Genomic DNA, 19,682 nt, shown 5'->3' on the forward strand with positions numbered 1-19,682 from the left:
CCGGATAGCTCCGGCGAGCCTTCGGGTCTCGCCCAGAAAATAGCGTTTCATTACCTTTAACGCTGGTTTTTTAGCATAGCAATGATGTACACATTTAACTATGAAAATTCTTTTTCAGGGTTTGGCATTATATCAATGTAACGAGTGCAACTTTGTGTCAATACGTGCAAGCCACCTCCGTCGGCACAGGATGTCACATGCACAGCAAGTTTTGAATTGTCACCTCTGTGCCTATACCTGTGACGATCAAAAGCTGCTTTCTAAACATACTCGAGTTAAACATAAAAAAGCAAAGCAGCCAAAACCTGTGAGTAGATGTAATTAATGTTCAGATGTATGTTGAGCGATTCTTGTTAAGCATGTCATTACCTAACTTCATACATAGAATCATGCCAAGACTTTTTAATTTTTTTTATTTGAAGCCTAGTAGCAAAACTTTGCATGATGGTTTATAAAATATATGCAGTTGTCAAAACCATAAACAGTCAGGAAAATATGCTTTAGAAAAGGGTGTAATGAAACAAAAATAATGCATTGATTTTTCTCAGATTGGTAGCGTATTTGAGTGTGACGAGTGTGAGTACAAAACCAGTTGGCACAACGCATTCCAGAGACACCGTCGCACACACTCGCCTTCAAAAATGATTGTTATGCACACTTGTCCTCAGGTAACAGCATAAATTTGAAACTTTTCAAAGTATTTTGTTATATATTTTAAATAAATGTTTGTTATAGCTGTCTTGTTATGTTTGTATAATACAGATGCAGAATGTGCATTTCTCTTCCTGTACTTTATAAGGTAAGTAAACTTTTTCTTCTAATCACAGTTTGGTAATAACTGTAACAACAATGTGAAGAGGAGAGCAAATCCCATGGTTACCTCCTCATTGTGCTCTCTGGGATTATGCTGACAACAACAAAAAACTCAAAACACAACACTCATACTCCAAAATATATAATACACATACATTTGATGCTGAATAAATAATCCAGATAGAGTTCCTTGAGCCAGGCATAAATCTCAACATTCCATAAATTTACATTATAAAAAATGTGATTTAGTTCTTAACACTTTCGTTTTGGAGGGACGTATATGACATCCACAATTAGTTCTGCGGATGTGCGGTAGGGACGTATATGACGTCCAAATTGAATATATATTTGCTAAAATTACATTTTCTGTGGGGAGCCCCTACGGCTCCCTGGAGCTTATCGGGCTAATGTATGTTATGTTAGACCGGGACATTAGCTAAGGAGTTCAGACCTACCAGGGACCAGCGCCAGAACCTGGCCCCTTCAGAGAGGTTTCAGGGAGCAATGGCCCTGGAAAACCCCATATGGTTGGGGGTTTTCCTTATCTGCCATCGACCGGGGTTAGGCACCCAGAAAGGTAGGCGTAACAAAACAAACCCCACATGGTAAGAAACTACAACAAAAACCGAACAGAGAGGTAGAAAACTCCCTACAATCCCAAGGAAACAAGCAAACAAGCAAACATCACACTTTACTGCCGCGCCGATCGTCCGCGCAGCCCTCCCCACCCCGGGAGGGGGAGGGGGGAGCCCCGGACCTACCGCGCCGGCTGCCAAGCTCCAGTTCGTTCGCTAATGTCAACCGGGATTGACGCTTCTCTGGCCTCAGTTTCCTAGGCGGTGTTTGCCTTGTGTGGCGTTCACTGCCATGTGTTGTGGTGTGCGGTGGCCAGGAGTACTTCATCAGTGCCGGGGCTGCATGTGCTTAGTGGCTGACTTCCCTAAGCGCCCTGTGAGTACTGCCCTTGCGTAACAGGGTTATCTTCCCTGGGGCGTTCGGGAACCATTCCCGTAGAGGTTCTTGCTGCTCGGCATTTGCCTCGCCCTTGGGGCCAGCTGGGGCTTGGGGCCCTTGTTTGGCCCTGGGTAGGGATTGGTATTGTGCTGGTTAGGGCGTCAAGGTGTTGCGCAGCCTGCCACCTAAGCGGCGGCCGGTTTCTGTTGCCTCTGGAGACGGTGTACTTTTGCGGGGTTTTTCTTTTGTTTTTCATTTTCTTGCCTGGTGGGGGTCTGCCTAAGGTGGTTATAGTTCCACTGGTAGTGTTTGGCGGCCCTCTGCTAGGCCCCCGTGCTTGTACACGTCTCAGGGGTTTTCAGTGCTATAATCTACCCTCTTGTTATGTTTGGGTTTCTTAACCGGTTAGCAACACCTTGCCCGGGCTTCCCGTAGTTGTTACCCTACGGGCCCTGGAAACCCCTGTCTGGGCTCGGGGGACCATTGAATGTGTCTTCCGGGTTCCAACCCGTCTTGAACGGGATCGTTGGTTGCTGTTCCCTTGTCTCCGGGTGACAGTCGCCATTTTTACCTCCGTCATGCTGCCTGTTGGGTCACTGACACCTTGACCCGGAGTCTTGCGAGTGATTCTCTGCTTGTTCTCCAGTACTCTCCTGATGTTATTACTGTTCAGAGTACAGGCGGCATCCGTGTTGCAAGCTCGGTTAGGTTGCTGCAACATGCTAGGTTGGTTTCCCACTCGAATGCCCCGTGGCCGCCCCATTTGGTTAGGTGCTGCTCGCCCCTTTCTCTCCATGTTCCCGGCTCCGGACCGTCTGCGGGTTTCGGGGTCGGGGCGGGGTTCAGTTGCGGCAGAGACTCGGGCGGTTTTCGGGGGATGCCCCGTTCGGGTTGGGGACGGAGGTTTGAGCCTGTGCCTCCTGCCAAGGCTTCTGGGTCTTACCAGCGGCCCTTTCTTGTTGCCTTTCCCATGGGCTCTTGCTTTTCTTTAAGGGCGGAGGGCTTGGAGGACGGCTCTGCCCCGGGGCCTCTGTTGTTGGTTCCCGGGGCTGTGGGGGTTGTCTGCTAGCAGTTCTGGGGCGGTTTTGCCCCTTCAGGGGTTTTTCTGCTGTTGGGCGTCGTTTTTCGCCCTTCCAGTCTGCTAGCTTCCCACATTTGCTGGCGTGTTTTTGTGTCTTAAGCGTCAGTCACAGCCCCTGCTGGCGGCCATTTTCGTCTGCCGGTTTCCCGGCGTGGCCACCAGGGCGGCGTTGCGGTTTGTTTACATGCGTCTGGGTGTGCGAGCGAGCGTCTCTGGTGAGTTTTCAAAAAATTTGCAGGGTTTTTGTTCTCCTGTTGTCGTTTCTTTGTTTTCTGGTGTTTTCTTGCCGTTGCCTGTTCCTCTGGGAACGTTTGGGTGTTGATTTTGGGTCTGAGCCTCTGGGTTTAGGCTCAGTGCCCCTGGCTGGTATGCTTGCTCCCACACCTTGCCCCTCGGTTTTCCCAGGGCGTTCTGCTGGGGTCTGTGCTTTGCCTTTTAGTGGTGTTCTCCGCCGGCAAATGTGGTGGTTTGGGCTCCCCCTGGTTCGATTCTGGGTTCCTTTGGGTTCCTTGGTTTCGTTCTGGAGGTTTCTTCCTCTTGGGCCCCCTTTTGTGGGTTCAGGGGGACTTTGTTTCCTCGTGTGACCCAGTTCTGCCTTTTGGGGTTCCGGGGTCTTCCTGGCTTGCAGACTGAGCTTTTTGGGTCTTGGCACATGTTGTGGTTGTGCTGGGACTTTGTGGTTTTGCTGTCGAGGTGGGCCTTTTGATGCAGTTTTGTGCCTTCTTTGCCTGGCCGGCGTAGTGCTCTTTGCCACTAGTCGGCGGCTTGTGCTTTTACAATATATGTCCTCACCTAGTTGTGCTTGTGGGGGTTGAGCTCTGGCTCCTTGGTCCTGCCTCTCAACCGTCCGTCAACAGGTAATTACCTAAGTGTAATTACCTAAGTGTAGTTACAGGATGAGAGCTACGCTCGTGGTGTCCCGTCTTCCCAGCACTCTTTGTCATATAACGCTTTGAAACTACTGACGGTCTTGGCCTCCACCACCTTCTCACTTAACTTGTTCCAACCGTCTACCACTCTATTTGCGAAGGTGAATTTTCTTATATTTCTTCGGCATCTGTGTTTAGCTAGTTTAAATCTATGACCTCTTGTTCTTGAAATTCCAGGTCTCGGGAAGTCTTCCCTGTCGATTTTATCAATTCCTGTTACTGTTTTGTATGTAGTGATCATATCACCTCTTTTTCTTCTGTCTTCTAGTTTTGGCATATTTAATGCTTCTAACCTCTCCTCGTAGCTCTTGCCCTTCAGTTCTGGGAGCCACTTAGTAGCATGTCTTTGCACCTTTTCCAGTTTGTTGATGTGCTTCTTAAGATATGGGCACCACACAACAGCTGCATATTCTAGCTTTGGCCTAACAAAAGTCATGAACAATTTCTTTAGTATATCGCCATCCATGTATTTAAATGCAATTCTGAAGTTAGAAAGCATAGCATAGGCTCCTTGCACAATATTCTTTATGTGGTCCTCAGGTGATAGTTTTCTATCTAGAACCACTCCTAGATCTCTTTCTTTATCAGAATTCTTTAAAGATTTCTCACATAATATATAGGTTGTGTGGGGTCTATGTTCTCCTATTCCACATTCCATAACATGACATTTATTAACATTAAATTCCATTTGCCAAGTGGTGCTCCATATACTTATTTTGTCCAGGTCTTCTTGAAGGGCATGACAGTCATCTAAATTTCTTATCCTTCCTATTATCTTAGCATCATCAGCAAACATGTTCATATAATTCTGTATACCAACTGGTAGATCATTTATGTACACAATAAACATCACTGGTGCAAGAACTGAACCCTGTGGTACTCCACTTGTGACATTTCTCCATTCCGATACATTGCCTCTGATTACTGCCCTCATTTTTCTATCAGTCAGAAAATTTTTCATCCATGATAGAAGCTTACCTGTCACCCCTCCAATATTTTCCAGTTTCCAGAACAACCTCTTATGTGGAACTCTGTCAAAAGCCTTTTTTAGGTCCAGATAGATGCAGTCAACCCAACCATCTCTTTCCTGTAATATCTCTGTGGCTCGATCATAGAAACTGAGTAAATTCGATACACAGGATCTTCCAGATCGAAAACCATACTGTCTGTCTGATATTATATCATTTCTCTCTAGGTGTTCTACCCATTTAGTTTTGATTAGTTTTTCCAATACTTTCACTATTACACTTGTCAATGATACAGGTCTATAATTGAGGGGGTCTTCCCTGCTGCCACTTTTGTAGATTGGAACTATGTTAGCCTGTTTCCACCCGTCTGCTACGATTCCTGTACACAGGGATGCCTGAAAGATCAGGTGAAGTGGAATGCTGAGCTCAGATGCACATTCTCTCAGAACCCATGGTGAAACGCCATCTGGGCCAGCTGCTTTGTTCTTACCGAGCTCCTTGAGCATTTTTTCCACTTCGTCTCTAGACACCTCTATGTGTTCTATGTTGTTCTCTGGAATTCTTATTGTATCTGGTTCCCTAAAGATTTCATTTTGTACAAACACACTTTGGAACTTTTCGTTTAGTGTTTCACACATTTCCTTTTCATCTTCCGTGAATCTATTTCCCATTTTCAACCTCTGAATATTATCCTTTACCTGCAATTTGTTGTTTATGAATTTATAGAATAGACCTGGTTCTGTTTTACATTTGTCCGCAATCCCTTTTTCAAAATTTCTTTCTGCCTCTCTCCTCACTGCCGTGTAGTTGTTTCTCGCATCTTTGTATCGCTGGTATGTTTGGGGGTTCGGCCTCTTCCTGTATTGATTCCATTTTTGTGTCTTTCGATCTCTAGCCCTCTCGCAATTTCTATTGAACCAATCCTGTTTCCTAGTTCTGCATCTCTGTTTTGGTATAAATTTTTTTGTGCCTTTATCATATATTTCACAAAACTTGCCATACATCTCATTCACTTCCTTGCCTAGCATCAAGTCTGTCCAATTATACTCACTAAAAAAATTTCTAAGGTCACCATAATGTCCTCTCCTGAAGTCTGGTTTTTCAACTGCTTCAACCTCCTTATTTTCTTCCAGCTTATAACGCATTGCATACTTTATTCCCAAAAAGACATGGTCACTTTTACCCAAGGGAGGAAGGTACTGAATGTCAAATATCTCTTCCTCCTTCCTGGTAAATATCAAATCTAGCATGGAGGGAACGTCCCCTTCCCTCATCCTCGTAGCTTGTTTAACATGTTGATACAAGAATGTTTCCAGGATGAGGTCTACAAATTTACAGGTCCAAAAATCTTCTGTTTTAGCTTCATATGCTTCCCAGTCTATGGATTTCAAGTTGAAGTCACCGACTATCAACAGTCGTGATCTATCGTTATCCGCTCTCGCTATAATCTCTCTCATTATTGTTATAAGACCTTCACGTTTACTATCTAGCTCCTCCTTTGACCATGTGCTGCTTGGCGGTGGACTATATGCATTTATCATCATTAGTTTATCATCCTCATAGCAGATCTCTAATGCTATTATGTCAACTTCTTGTGGATTGGCAGTCATTATTTCCTTCACCTTTAGGTGTTCTTTTACCAGCACAGCAACGCCACCGCCTTTCCTAATTTTTCTGTCCCGTCTCCAAATTGAGTAGCCCCTTGGGAATATGACCTCATTTAAAATTACATCTTCAAGTTTTGTCTCCGTGAGTGCAACAATGTCTGGTGTCTGCAGCTGTATTACATCACTTAACTCCAGTATCTTCGATCTCACTCCATCTATGTTGGTGTATGCAATCTTCAGGAACTTGTTCCCCCTCTCCTTATTCTTCACTCCCCCTCTCTCTATTGATTTTGTTGGTTTGCCTTTATGTACCACTTTACTGGTTTGCCTACCCCTATCACTTTGTAGAAAAAAGAATTTATTTCTTCTTCATTCCTGCTCTCATTTAAATGTTTTGCCTCGGCGAGGTTCAGTTTCAGCTTCTCTCTATCTTCTTTTGAAGGATCTCGTCTTAACGACCACCCTTTCCCATCCTCATCCCTTTGCAATTCTATTTTTTTTATATTATATTATATATATATTATATTATATTATATTGCAAAATTTGCAAAGGTGTATCGGTTCCTGTGCCTCTTGGGCTCTGTCATGTCTACATGTGACATTGTATGGGGGTCAGCCTCGTTACTTGTGTGAGGTGTCGCCACATTACTTCTTAGTGCTTTCCCGTTCCCATTCTGACACTCAAAAAAAAAAAAAAAAAAAAAAAAAAATTAATTCTATCTGTGGCTCTTTTGGGTACTCAGTTTCCACCTGTGTCCCCTAGTGCGTGTGCCCCTTGTGTTACATAGCCTGTCCTTCTCAACCCTGTCGATTCCCTTGGGTATCTTGTATGTGGTGATCAGGTCTCCCCTCACTTCCTCTTCCAGCGAAGTGTGGTTTCATTCCCGTAGTCTCTCCTCATGACTTCGGTAGTGTACTTTTTCTTTCTGAAGGGGTTCTGTTCCCTTCTCTGTTGACTGGGCGCTGGGGGAGCAGCTTGCTCTGTTGCCTCTCGCTTGGTCCCGCTGTTGGTGGGCGCTTTGGGTTGTCTTCCGGCCTCTGCTGGCGTCGGAGGACGGCTTCTCCCCCTTGGGGGGGGTTCAGAGCTGGCGTGGTGGGCTTCTTCCCTGCGCTTCGTCATTTCCTCTTCGTGGGTGCGTGGGGCGTGGTCGATCCGCCCCATCCTTCTGGGCTTCCCGTCTGCTCTTTGCAGTCATGAGCTTTTCCCGTCTGCTCTTTGCAGTCATGAGCTTTTCCAGTCTGCAGTTCTTCTGGACTACTTCCGTCTGCGCCCTGGATCCTCTGCCCTGCTCGGAGGACTGTTGTCTCCTGTTCGGATTCTGTTAGGGCCGGGTGCATGGATGGTGGACCTGGACCTCCAGGTCACTTCTTGGCACGTTCCTCTCCAGTTTTTCTGGGGCTAGCACGGTTGGTAATTACCTATGTGTACTTACCTAAGTGTAGTTACAGGATGAGAGCTACTCTCATGGTGTCCCGTCTTCCCAGCACTCTTTGTCATATATTGCTTTGATTATAATTGTCATATTGTCATATAATGATTGTCATATGTCATAATATGTCTTAATATGATTGTCATACAATGCTTTGGTGGTGGGGCTTCAGGTTTGCTGTTTTTATTGCATTCCCTATTTTGTGAAGGGCACTTTGTATACTCTTTGCATCTTTACCGGATCTTAGTGCCCTGTCTGCGTCTGAGATTCGGTGTCTGGCCTACCTCGACGACTGGCTGGAGTGGGCTCCCAGTCAGTCCGCTTGTCTGCTCGCCAGGGGATGGTTCTTTCCAGATCGCTGGGTTTGGTTTCCTGGTGAGCTGGAGGTTTTACCTTCTGTTTCCGTCCCGGGTTCGGACCTGGGCCTTGTTTCAGGCTCTTGGGCCCCTCGTTGTCTTCCCTCCAGAAGTGTTACTGTGGCTGTGGTCCCGCCTTTGGCTGTTCAGGAGGGGGTCCCGGGTTGCTCAGCGGTTGCTTGGGCGGTTGTGCGGGAGTTTGCACTTCGGCGTGCTTGTCTGCCCGCGGAGTCGGGTTTGGCTCCGGCGTCGGTTGGTTCCTACGGAGACTCCACTTCCGCCTCTTGCATTCCTTGGGTTCCTCTGGGGATCTGGTGTTGGTGCTGCGTCACCAGCTTCCTCTTTGGGGTTTTCGGGGTTCCGTGCCTTGGCAGCTCCCCGAGCCTTCGCTCGATGTGTTCACGGACGGGTCGTCTCTCGGCTGGGGCTTTGTGACCAGTGCTCACCAGGTCGACCGAGGTTGATGGAGTCTGTCTGTCCGTCGGGCTCACAGCCCGGTTCAGGTGTTCATGGCTGTCTGGTTTGCGCTTCGGAGGGTTTGGGTCACTAGGTACTCTACCATTCAGCTCTGTTTGGACTGTTCTCTGGTGGTTCTTGCCGGAACCACAGGGGGTTTGGTTAACCGTGTGGTTCGTGTCCGGGGTGTGTCCTGCGTCCTGGTGGACAGCTGTCTCGGTTCATTCCTCTTCGTGGGTTGGCCAGTCGTCGCCGATTCGTTTTGTTGGCTCTGTTGGGCTTATGGACTCCTGGCCATGGACGTCTTCGGGTCGGCGTGGTCTAGGCGTCGCCCGTTTTGTGGCGCCCTTCCCACCTGCGAGGACTTCACGGTGGAGGCTTTCGGCAGGCCTGGTCGAGGTGGGGGGTACCTGTACCTCTTCTCCCGGTCCAGCTGTTGCTTCGGGTTCTGGCTCGGTTGCAGCCCATTCCCACGAGAACAGTCCTTATGGTTCCACGGTGGCCGGCCCGGCCTTCTTTTCAGACACTGCTTGATAGGTGTCCGTACCCGGGGCGTTTTTTCCTGAGGCTTCGCCTCTTTCAGCAGGCCGAATCGGTCCTGTCCGTGACTGGTTCGGCCTTCTCTTTGGCTCTTCGCGTCTGGTATTTTGACGCAGGTATCGCCATCTCTATGGTGTTCAGGTGGCTTTGTTGACGGTGTCCCACCTGCGAGCTTCGTCTTGGAGACTGTATGACGTTTATTACGTTTTCTCGCGTTTTGTTTCCCCTCCGGCCTGCTCATGAGTCGCCTGAGCCATCCTGGTCCTTGTTCAGGGTGCCTTCTTCTCTTCCCCTCAGTTTGTGGTAGCCCCTTCGGTTTCAGTTTCCTCCTCTTTGGTACTGGTGGTAGCTTTATTGGTGTGCAGCCTTTCTCTGTCCTGGCGACGGTCGAGACGGCTGCTTTCCGGAGGGGTTCTTGGGGTATTGGTACTTGTTTGGTTTGGCCGGGGGGTGCGTCCTGTGTTGTCCAGTTGTGCTTTTTGCTGTTGCCGGCGTACCGTGCCTGGGGATGCGCTGTGGTTGATCCGGTTCCTTCGTTCCCTGTTTTCAGGGCTCGTGTCTCCCGGGTCGTCCGCAGTGTTTTCCTTCTTCCTGCGGTCTGTCTTTGCGCCCGTGCTGTTCAGACGTTTGCAGCATTTGCTGCTGTGTTGGTGACGTCTCGGGCTCATTTCGGGCGCAGGGAATTGTGGGTCGCACAGGTTTTTGGCCGCCCATCCATATGTGCGTCTGTTCTTGGGCGTTCTTGTTGCCTTGGGTCGCAGGTTTGCGACCGGTTGTCTTGGCTTTGCGTTGCAGAGTTTGTGGCGGCCGCCTCCCGGGTTAGCCCTTTCTTTTCCTTCTCTTTGGGTATGAAGCTCCAGGGAGCCGTAGGGGCTCCCCACAGAAAACCAGCGTTGAATGTAATGAAACGCCATTTTCTGGGTGAGCCCCGGAGGCTCCCTGGAAACCCTCCCTCCCACCGGTCGGCGGTTTTTTCGCGTTGGTTGAAGCTTAGCTTCCGAACTGGAGCTTGGCAGCCGGCGCGGTAGGTCCGGGGCTCCCCCCTCCCCCTCCCGGGGTGGGGAGGGCTGCGCGGACGATCGGCGCGGCAGTAAAGTGTGATGTTTGCTTGTTTGCTTGTTTCCTTGGGATTGTAGGGAGTTTTCTACCTCTCTGTTCGGTTTTTGTTGTAGTTTCTTACCATGTGGGGTTTGTTTTGTTACGCCTACCTTTCTGGGTGCCTAACCCCGGTCGATGGCAGATAAGGAAAACCCCCAACCATATGGGGTTTTCCAAGGCCATTGCTCCCTGAAACCTCTCTGAAGGGGCCAGGTTCTGGCGCTGGTCCCTGGTAGGTCTGAACTCCTTAGCTAATGTCCCGGTCTAACATAACATACATTAGCCCGATAAGCTCCAGGGAGCCTCCGGGGCTCACCCAGAAAATGGCGTTTCATTACATTCAACGCTGGTTTTTTACCTCTCTGTTCGGTTTTTGTTGTAGTTTCTTACCATGTGGGGTTTGTTTTGTTACGCCTACCTTTCTGGGTGCCTAACCCCGGTCGATGGCAGATAAGGAAAACCCCCAACCATATGGGGTTTTCCAGGGCCATTGCTCCCTGAAACCTCTCTGAAGGGGCCAGGTTCTGGCGCTGGTCCCTGGTAGGTCTGAACTCCTTAGCTAATGTCCCGGTCTAACATAACATACATTAGCCCGATAAGCTCCAGGGAGCCTCCGGGGCTCACCCAGAAAATGGCGTTTCATTACATTCAACGCTGGTTTTTTATCTGATCACTTTGGGACGTGTTTTAAACTTTGCGCCAATGTCTTCCCATTCCCAAAATGACAACATCATACATGCTGGTGCTGGATATGAGGGCAGATTTAATGGCGTCTAATGTTGCAACACCTGGACCATCAGGTGTGAGGTGGCCACTATTCCCATGTTCACTTCAACATGACAAATCATCATCTGACTCAGAAGACGAGAGTCAGAGTATTCCTTCTGGTGCTACTGCTACGAGAAATCCTCGTATCATTGATAAGCAAGAACGTCTGAATGGGAACTTGAACCATTCCCTATTTCACATTCAGAAAGGGCTGAAGTGTCGTGTTTGTTACAAAAATGGTAAAAGGAAGGACACCAAATATAAGTGCATGTGATGTGATGTGGCATTGTGTGCTGCACCATGCTCTGGTTTGTACCATCGCAAGAGAACATACTGGGTTGACAAGCAGTAATGCTTACCTACCATCCACTCCACTTATATAACATCGGTTCAGCAACTTCACAAAACAGTTTCCTGGAACAGGTGGAGTGGTTCAGCCTAATGCTAAACTCATGGTCTACAAACTTCTTTGGGTGGTAAGTACAGCCTTTTCTGAGGGGAAGCCCCTACGGCTCCCTGGAGCTTATCGGGCTAATGTATGTTATATTAGACTGGGATATTAGCTATGGAGTTCTGACCTACCAGGGACCATGAGCCAGAACCTGGCCCCTTCAGAGAGGTTGCAGGGAGCAATGGCCCTGGAAAAACTCCCCCCTGTGATTGGGGATTTTCCTCATCTGCCATCAACCGGGGTTAGGCACCCAGAAAGGTAGGCATAACAAAACAATCCCCACAAAGCAAGAAACTAACAACAAAACCAAAGAGAGAGGTAGAACTCCCTACAATCCCAAGGAAACAAGTAAACAAGCAAATGTAACTACTGCCGCGCCGCTCGTCCGCGCAGCCTTACCCTCCCTGAGAGAGGGAGGGGGGTCCCCAGACCTCACCATGTCGGCTGCCTAGCACCAGTTCATAAGCTAATGTCAACCTGGACAGACGCTTCTCTGGCCTCAGTTTCCTAGGCGGTGTTTGCCTGCGTGGCGCTCACTGCCGTGTTTTGTGTTGTGCGGTGGCCAGGTGTTCCTCATCAGTACCGGGGCTGCATGCGCTTAGGGGCTTCCTTCCCTAAATGCCCTGTGAGTACTTCCCCTGTGTGACAGGATTATCTTCTCTGGGGCATTCGGGAACCATTCCCGTAGAGGTTCTTGAGGGCCTTGTTTGGCCTTGGGTAGGGACTGGTATTGTGCTGGTTAGGGCGTCAAGGTGTTGCGCGACCTGCTACCTACACGGTGACTGGTTCCTGTTGCCTCTGGGGACAGTATACTTTTGCAGTATTTTCTTTTGTTTTTATTTTCATTTGCCTGGTTTTGGTCTGCATAGTGTGGCTATAGTTCCACTGGTAGTGTCTGGTGGCCTTTTGCTAGGCCCCCGTGATTGTACACGTCGCAGGGGTTTTCAGTGTTCGCATCTACCCCTTGTTAGCTTTGGGTATTAGCCGGTTAGCAACACCTTGCCCAGTCTTCCCGTAGCAGTCAGCCTACAGGTCCTGAAAAACCCTGTCGGGGCTTGGTGGACCACTGGATATGTCTTCCAGGTTCCAACCCATCTTGTGCAGGTTTGTTGGTTGCTGTGTTCTTGTCTCAGGGTGACAGTCACCTCTTTTACCTCCATCATGCTGCGTGTTGGGTCACTGACACCTTGACCCGGAGTCTTGCGAGAGGTGTTCTCTGCTTGTTCTCCAGTACTATTCTGATGTCCTTAGTGTTCAGAGTATAGGTGGCATCTGCGTTGCATGCTTGGTTTAGGTTGCTGCAAAGCACTTGGTTGGTTTCCTACCTGGATGCCCCGGGGCCACCCCCATTTTAGTTGTTCACCCCTTTCCCCAGGTTTTGGGGTCGGGGCGGGGTCTAGTTGGTGCCCAGACTCGGGCGGCTTCAGGGGCTGCCCTGATCAGGTAGGGGACGGAGGTTTTCGAGCCTGATCCTCGTGCCAAGGCTTCTGGTCTTACCAGCGGCCCTTCCTTTGCTGCCTTTCCTTTGGACTCTTCCTTTTCTTTAAGGGCAGAGGGCGTAGAGGACGACTTTGCCCCGGGGCCTTCTGTTGCGGGTTCCCGGGGCTGTGGGGGGATGTCCGCTAGCAGTTCTGGGACTGTTTGCCCCTGCCTGGGTTTTGTGCTTCTGGGCGGGGTTTTTTGTCCCTCTCGTCTGCTTCCCACATTTGCTGGCGTGTTTTCGGATTTATTGCGTCGGTCACAGCTCCTTGTTTTGGTGGCCATTTTCTTTCTGCGGGTTACTTCCCTGCTTGGCCACCGGGGCGACGCTGCGGTTTGTTTACCTGTACCTGGTTGGGTGTGCGAGCTTACGTTTTGTGTGAGTTTTTTCACCTCCTTCAGGGGTTTTATCATCCTGTTGCCATTGCTTTTCTGGGGTGTTCTGCCCATCTTCTGTTCCTCTGGGAATGCTCTGATGATGGTTTTTACACCGGTTTTTGTGTTTTCTGTCTGTTTGGGTTTGGGCCCTGGGGTTTGGGCTCAGTGTCCCTGTCGGGTTTATAGCTTGCTCCCACACCTTGTGTCCCTCGGTTTTCGGTCCATTTTGGCCGTTTCACTGGAGGGTTCTATCTGGGTGCTGTGCTTTGCCCTTTCTGTGGTGTGTTTCCTCCGGCAAATGTGGTGGTTTGGGCTCCCCGGGGTTCGACTCCGGGTTCCTTTGGGTTCTTTGGTTTCGTTCCGTAGGTTTCTTCCTCTTGGGCCCCTCTTTATGGGTTCAGGGGGGCTTTTAGTTACCTCGTGTGTGACCCGGTTCTGCCTTCAGGGATTCCAGGGTCTTCCTGGCTTGCAGGATGATCTTTTGGGTCTTGGCACGTGTTGTAGTCATGCCGGAGCCTTGGTTTTTTGTTGTCGAGATGGGCCTTTTGATGCAGTTTCTGGGGGAGCCCCGTCAACTCCCCAGAGCTATCCCAGCTGATATGCTAATCTCAGACTTTGGCATTAGTCATGTATATGGAGTTCTTAGGGCCTACTGGGGACCACAGCCAGAACCTGGCCCCCCTCAGAGAGGGGAAGGGGAGCAATGACCTATAGAAACCCCTGTGTGGTTGGAAGCATTCTATGTCTGCCATTGACCGGGTCAAGCATCCAGAAAGGGAAGCGTCCCAAAACAAACCCTTATTCTAGTTAAAATTGCTACCAAAAGCCGAACTAGTAGATAGAACTCCCCAACAGAAAACAAGCAAACTAGTATGACGTCACGCGTCACCGCGCTGCTGTCTCCGCAGCTCCCCCCTCTCCGGGAGGGGAAAGGGGAAGCCCCAGACCTCTCACACCGGCTATCCACCCATCAGTTCTTTGGCTGATGCTAAAGGCACTGGTTGTGTGCTCCGGCTCCAGTGATTGTTTCAGCGCTGTACCTAGAGTGTGGTGTCTGTCTTCTAGGTGGTGTGTGAGCCGGGAGTAAGTCTCCAGTACTTGGGCTGCATGCGCCTAGGGTTACTTTCCCTAGGTGCCCTGTAAGTACTGCCCTTGGGCCTTGGGGTTATCTTCCACAAGTTTCTTGGGTCCTGCTTCTGCTAGGCCGTTTACTGTTTGGTTTTCGGCCGTCCTTTGTGTGCTAAGGGGTTCTGGCTTCCCTTGTTTGCCTTAGGGTAAGGTGCAATTTGCACTGGTAGGGGCTCAGGGTACTGTGCAGCTTGTTTTCACCAATCCTAGCGGCCAGCTCTGTTCCGCATGGGTACGCATTCCTCTTGCGGGGTTTTCTTTTTCTTTTTGTTTGTCTACCTGGTGGGGGGGGGGGGTCTGCCCTTGGTTCTTGCCCCCTTTGTACTGCGTTATCTTCCGGTGGTTTTCCTTGCTAGGTCCCCATGAGTGTACACATCTCGGGGGTTCAGTTCTTAGAAAGTTGTTTGGTAGACTTGGGCGCCAATTAACAGTACCCTGCCTGGGATTACCTGAGATGTGGGCCCTAGAGTCCCCCCTCACTTTGTGAGAGTTTGAGGGTTGCTCTGTCCCCTTGTCTCAGGGTGACTCTCTCTGTTTTGCCTCCGTCTGCTGCCTGTGGGGTCGGTGACACCTTCGGCCCCGAATCCTGCAGGTTTTGTTGCTTGTTGTGACTTGGTTACCCTGTCTTATGCTAACTACATGGGTACAGGCAGTGCGGGTGTTGCACGTTGCGTTTTACGCTAAGTTGTTTGCTCCCCGGAAGCCCTGAGGCTGCCCCGTTTTCATTGGTGGTCTTGTCGGGTCCCTCCCTGCTTCCGGGTCCTTACTGTCTGTGGCTTCTGGTTTGGGGCGGGACTACCATGGTTTTGAGACTCTGTTGCTCTCGGGGAATTTCCCTTCTAGGGTAGCGACAGGGGCATTCGAGCCTGTTTCTCCAGCTTTGTTGTATGAGTCTGCCCATGGGGCTCCCTTTCTTTGTGCTTTTAACGGCTGCTCCAGTTTTTCTTGTGAGGCTGGGGCTTTGTGGGGACAGCTTGGCCGCGGGTTCTGCTGTGTGGGGCTCCCGGGTCTGGGGTGGGGCTGACATGGGGGGCATCAGGCCCCGTTGGACCCGGCCGGGGGTTTTTCTACTCACTGGGCGGGGCTTGCGGTTACGCGGAGTGGGGTTTTTCCTTCCCCCACTCTCCGCACAAGTTGTTGGGCATCGGCCCCTCCCCAGACTTGGTTCCTTGTCCTTTAGCTCGTTGGTTCCTTCCCTGTCGGTGGGTGTTTTTCTCCGTTCTTCATTCCTTATTTTTCTTGGGATGGGACTTCTCCGTCATGGGTTCTGCATGACTTTTGGTCTTGGGTGCGACTGAGCCTTTCTGTGCCTTCTTCAGTTGTGCTTGCTTCCATGTGTTCTCGAAAGTTTGGGACGGTTTTTGCTCCTTCCTGTATTATTGGAACGTCTGTCGTCTTTCGGTGCAGCTCCCTCCGGTCCTTTCTAGGGCTTGTTGGTCCTCTTCCGGGATGCTTCTTGGTTTTTGGCCCTGTCTTGTTCTTTTGTTCATGTCTCTTCTCTCCATGCTGTCTCAGCACTGCTCGTTTTCCTTCCATTCTCTTGGTCCAGATTGCCGGATTGGGCTACTTGTAGCCCTGTTGGACTACTGGTAGCCCTCTTGGGTTCCGATTCGGTTCATTGTTTTCCTTATATGAACCGGCTATGTGTGTCGTTGCTTCCTTCTTTTTCGCTTCTGTTTCCATGAGTTGGCCTGTTTCTTCAGCGAATCACTTGGGATACGACCCGTTGGGTTACTTTTCAGCACTGTTGTTGAGCAGAGTAGGAAAGAACGGAGTAGCCCAACCCGTTGGGCTATTTTTTTTCGTGTCCTGCGCATGCGACATGGGAGTTCATTTTGGTTCAGGACGGTGTGCGTCAGTGCTGGTGTTCTGCGGCCAATTTCTCTCGGGGTGCTTCGCCTCTCACTCTTCTCGTTCTCCAGTCCGTTCTCCAGTCCGTGCCCCAGTGCTCCTGGGGGTGTTCTGGAGTGCCGCTATGGGGAGGTCGCTGGAGTTTTTCCCTGCGTTTTGAGTAGGGGCACCTCCTTCGCCTCCCCCCCCCCCTCTTCTCCTGCATGAGTGGCTCTGGCCTGCTTCCACGGGCGGTGCTCCCGATTTTCTCAGCTTTGGGTGCATGATGCCTAACCTAACGTCCTTGTGGCTCATTTGGGTACTCGGTTTCCATCTGTGTCCCCTTGTTCGCATGCCACCCGTGTTAACAGTTTATCTTTTGCTACCCTGTCAATTCCTCTGGGAATGTGGTGCCGTTTTGCTGCGGTTTTGATTCTGCGGCTGTGTGTTCGAGCATGGTCGTTTTGTTTTGTTCGGCCCTTCCGTGCTTCTTTCTGGGGGCCTTCCTTGTTTGGGTTCTTTGTTCCCATGATTTTTCTGGATCCCTCATTCCTTGCTGGTCTTGCTGTGCCGGGCTTAGCTTTTCCATGTTCATTGGGTTCTCTGTACTACCCTCATTGTCCTTACCTGGTTGTGCTTGCTGGGGTTGAGCTTTGGCTCTTCGTCTCATCCCTCGCCTGTCATTCGATTTCTGTACAGGTTCCGGAGCCTACTGGGCTCTCTTATCTGCGCTTGACGCTGGGTGTGGGGTTGGCCTCCGCCACGTCCCTTCCTCATGCATTCCTATTGTCGCCTGCTCTGACACTGGTATGCTTCTTCTATCTTTTATACGGCTCATTTGGGCATTCAGTTCGCCTTGATGCCCCCGTTACATGTGCCCCGTGTGTTCCTTGGCTTGTCTTTCTCTACCCTGTCGATTCCTCTGAGGTTTTGCTTGTGGTGGTCATGTCGCCTCTGGATCTTCGGTCTCCTGGGGGCATGTGGGACATGTCCAGCGGTTTTTGGTGTTGGTCCTGTCCCTTCGTTCCCATTTGCTGCCTGACTTCTTCGTTCCTCAGCTTCCTTTGGTCCTCCATGTTGTGTTTTGTTTATGCCTTTTGGCTCCTGTTGCTGGGTTTCGATTATGGTTCCTGGCTTTCCTAGCCTGTTGGCATTTTCAGAGTCGCGGTGTCCCTTCTCTGGAGTCTGTTGGGGTCTTGGTCTCCACCCTCCTGGCAGCTCACTGGCGTTGAGACGTTTTTCGGTACGGCAGACGTTCCATCGCCTCCTTCGCCAGCTCGGGTTTCCAGCTTTGCCGGCTCGGTGGTCGCACCCGAGGTTTTCCCGCAGCTCTGCCTCTTCCTCGGCTTGTTCGGCTCTGCTTCTTCCTCGGCTCGTTCGGCTCTGCCTCAAGTCTTGCCTTCTGTTGGTGGTTGGGTGGCTTCGTTGCTGGTGTCCCACCTGTGTGCTTCTTCTTGGCGGTAGTATGGGGTATTTTGGCAGTCCTTCCTTTTTTCCTTCTGTCCCTTCTTCGGTGGCGGTGTTTTGTTGGCGTGGTCTTGTCCTTCTCGTTTGTGAGTTCAGGGCCTTCATTTTGCCGCGTACTGTTGCCTCGTTTCGTTTGGCACTCGCTTCCGCTTGCATTCGGTGTTCATGTTACTTCTGCGCCATTCCGCACACTGTCTCGTGAGTTGGTTCACCTCCGGCCTGTTCATGCGCCAACTATGCCGTCCTGGTCGTGAGACTGGGTGCTCTCTCTTATCTTCTCCTCGGTTCTTGTGGCCCCTTCGGTTCCGGTTGGTGACTCGGGGGCTCTTTTTCTGTTGGCGTTGGCCTCGGGGGTTGGGTTGGTGTGCTTCATGCTCTCCTCCAGCACTGGGGTTTCTGCTTCTTTGGTCGGGACGATCGTTTTGTTCCTCTGCAGTCTTCTTCTTTTCTGGCGTTGAATGTGACTGCTGCTTTCCGGAGGGGTCCCTGGGTTGTTGCCTTGTTGGTTTGGCCGCGGATGCTTCAGGTTTTGTGCCCGGTTGCGACTCTCCGCCGTTTTTGGCACGCCACGGCTTCTGTGTTCGTGGACATGCTTAGGGTTGATCCAGTTTCCCTTCTTCCCTGTTCGCAGGTGCGGAGTCTCCCAGGTCGTCTGCAGGGTTATTAAGGCTGGCCAGCCTGCGGCCTCTCCCCGTGCCTGTGACGTTCGCAAGTTCGCAGCTCTTGCTGCTGTTCATTGGGACTGTGTCTTGGGCAAACATTCGGGCGTGGGGATTTTGGCGGTCAAACTGGGTCCTAGCTACTCGTTGCCTTGTTCACGTCCTTAGGCCTGGTCGGGCCTGTGTCGCTTTGAGTTGGCAATTGCAGCTGGTTGTCTCGCTTCGTGTTGAGGTGTGAGTGGTGGCCGCCTCCTGGATACGTCCCTTAGACCTTCCTTTGTGGGTAGTTAGCTCCGGGGAGCCAACGGGGCTCCCCCCAGAAAACCAGCGTTGAATGTAATGAAACACCATTTTCTGGGTGAGACCCAGAGACTTCCCCTTCGGCAACCCTCCCTCCCTCCGGTCGGCAGTTTTCGTGTATTTTGACATCCAGCCTCAGAACTGACGGGTGGAGAGCCGGTGTGAGAAGTTTGGGGCTCTCCCTTCCCCCTCCCGGGAAGGGGAGCTGCGCAGACAGCGGCGTGGTGACGTGTGACATCATATTAGTTTGCTTGTTTTCTGTTGGGGAGTTCTATCCTCTAGTTCGGCTTTTGGTAGCAATTTTAACCAGAATAGGGGGTTTATTTTGGACGCTTACCTTTCTGGATGCTTGATCCTGTCGATGGCAGACATAGAATGCTTCCAACCACATGGGGGGTTTCTATAGGCCATTGCTCCCCTTGCCTCTCTGAGGGGCCAGGTTCTGGCCGTAGTCCCCGTAGCCTAAGAACTCCCTACACACGACTGATGCCAAAGTCTGACATTAACATATCAGCCTGGTATAGTTCCGGGGAGCCTCCAGGTCTCTCCCAGAAGAGTTACCAGGTAGCTACGGCTAATGTGACCTTTTAGTGTGAAGTGATCTTGGGAAGCTTCTAAGGCTCCTCCAGAAATTGGCTTTTCATTGCATTCAACGCTGGGTTTTTAACTGAACTTGGAATGTTCAGTTAAATGGCTGATAATTGACAACTTTACCCTTTATACGTTTATTTTAACTATTAGCAACTGGACGTAAGAAAATAGATACATATGCTTCTCCTCTTTGAATTTTCTACTTTTGTGTTCATTTCTTGTTATAATTTGCATATGAATTGCCACTTTTGCATGTCAAGCTTTATACTAGTGATCAGTCTATTGTTTGTTGATTGTGCAGCATACAGTGACACCTCGACTTACGATTGTCCCTGCTTACGATATTTACGAGTTACGATGTAAATTTAGTAGGAAAATGCGACTCGACTTACGATCGTG

General features: G+C 50.3%; 1 protein-coding gene across 1 annotated transcript in view; it reads left to right on the forward strand.

The window, feature by feature from the left end:
- Positions 1–19,682, forward strand: part of LOC123770247 (uncharacterized) — a 206,576-nt gene that overhangs the window by 89,037 nt on the left and 97,857 nt on the right. Inside the window, 3 exon segments of the mRNA XM_069339627.1 lie at positions 119–307; positions 549–668; positions 13,475–13,481. Coding sequence (XP_069195728.1) covers positions 119–307; positions 549–668; positions 13,475–13,481 — 316 coding nt within the window.

This window comes from Procambarus clarkii, chromosome 42 (assembly GCF_040958095.1).
Source record: "Procambarus clarkii isolate CNS0578487 chromosome 42, FALCON_Pclarkii_2.0, whole genome shotgun sequence".
Classification (NCBI taxonomy): domain Eukaryota; kingdom Metazoa; phylum Arthropoda; class Malacostraca; order Decapoda; family Cambaridae; genus Procambarus; species Procambarus clarkii.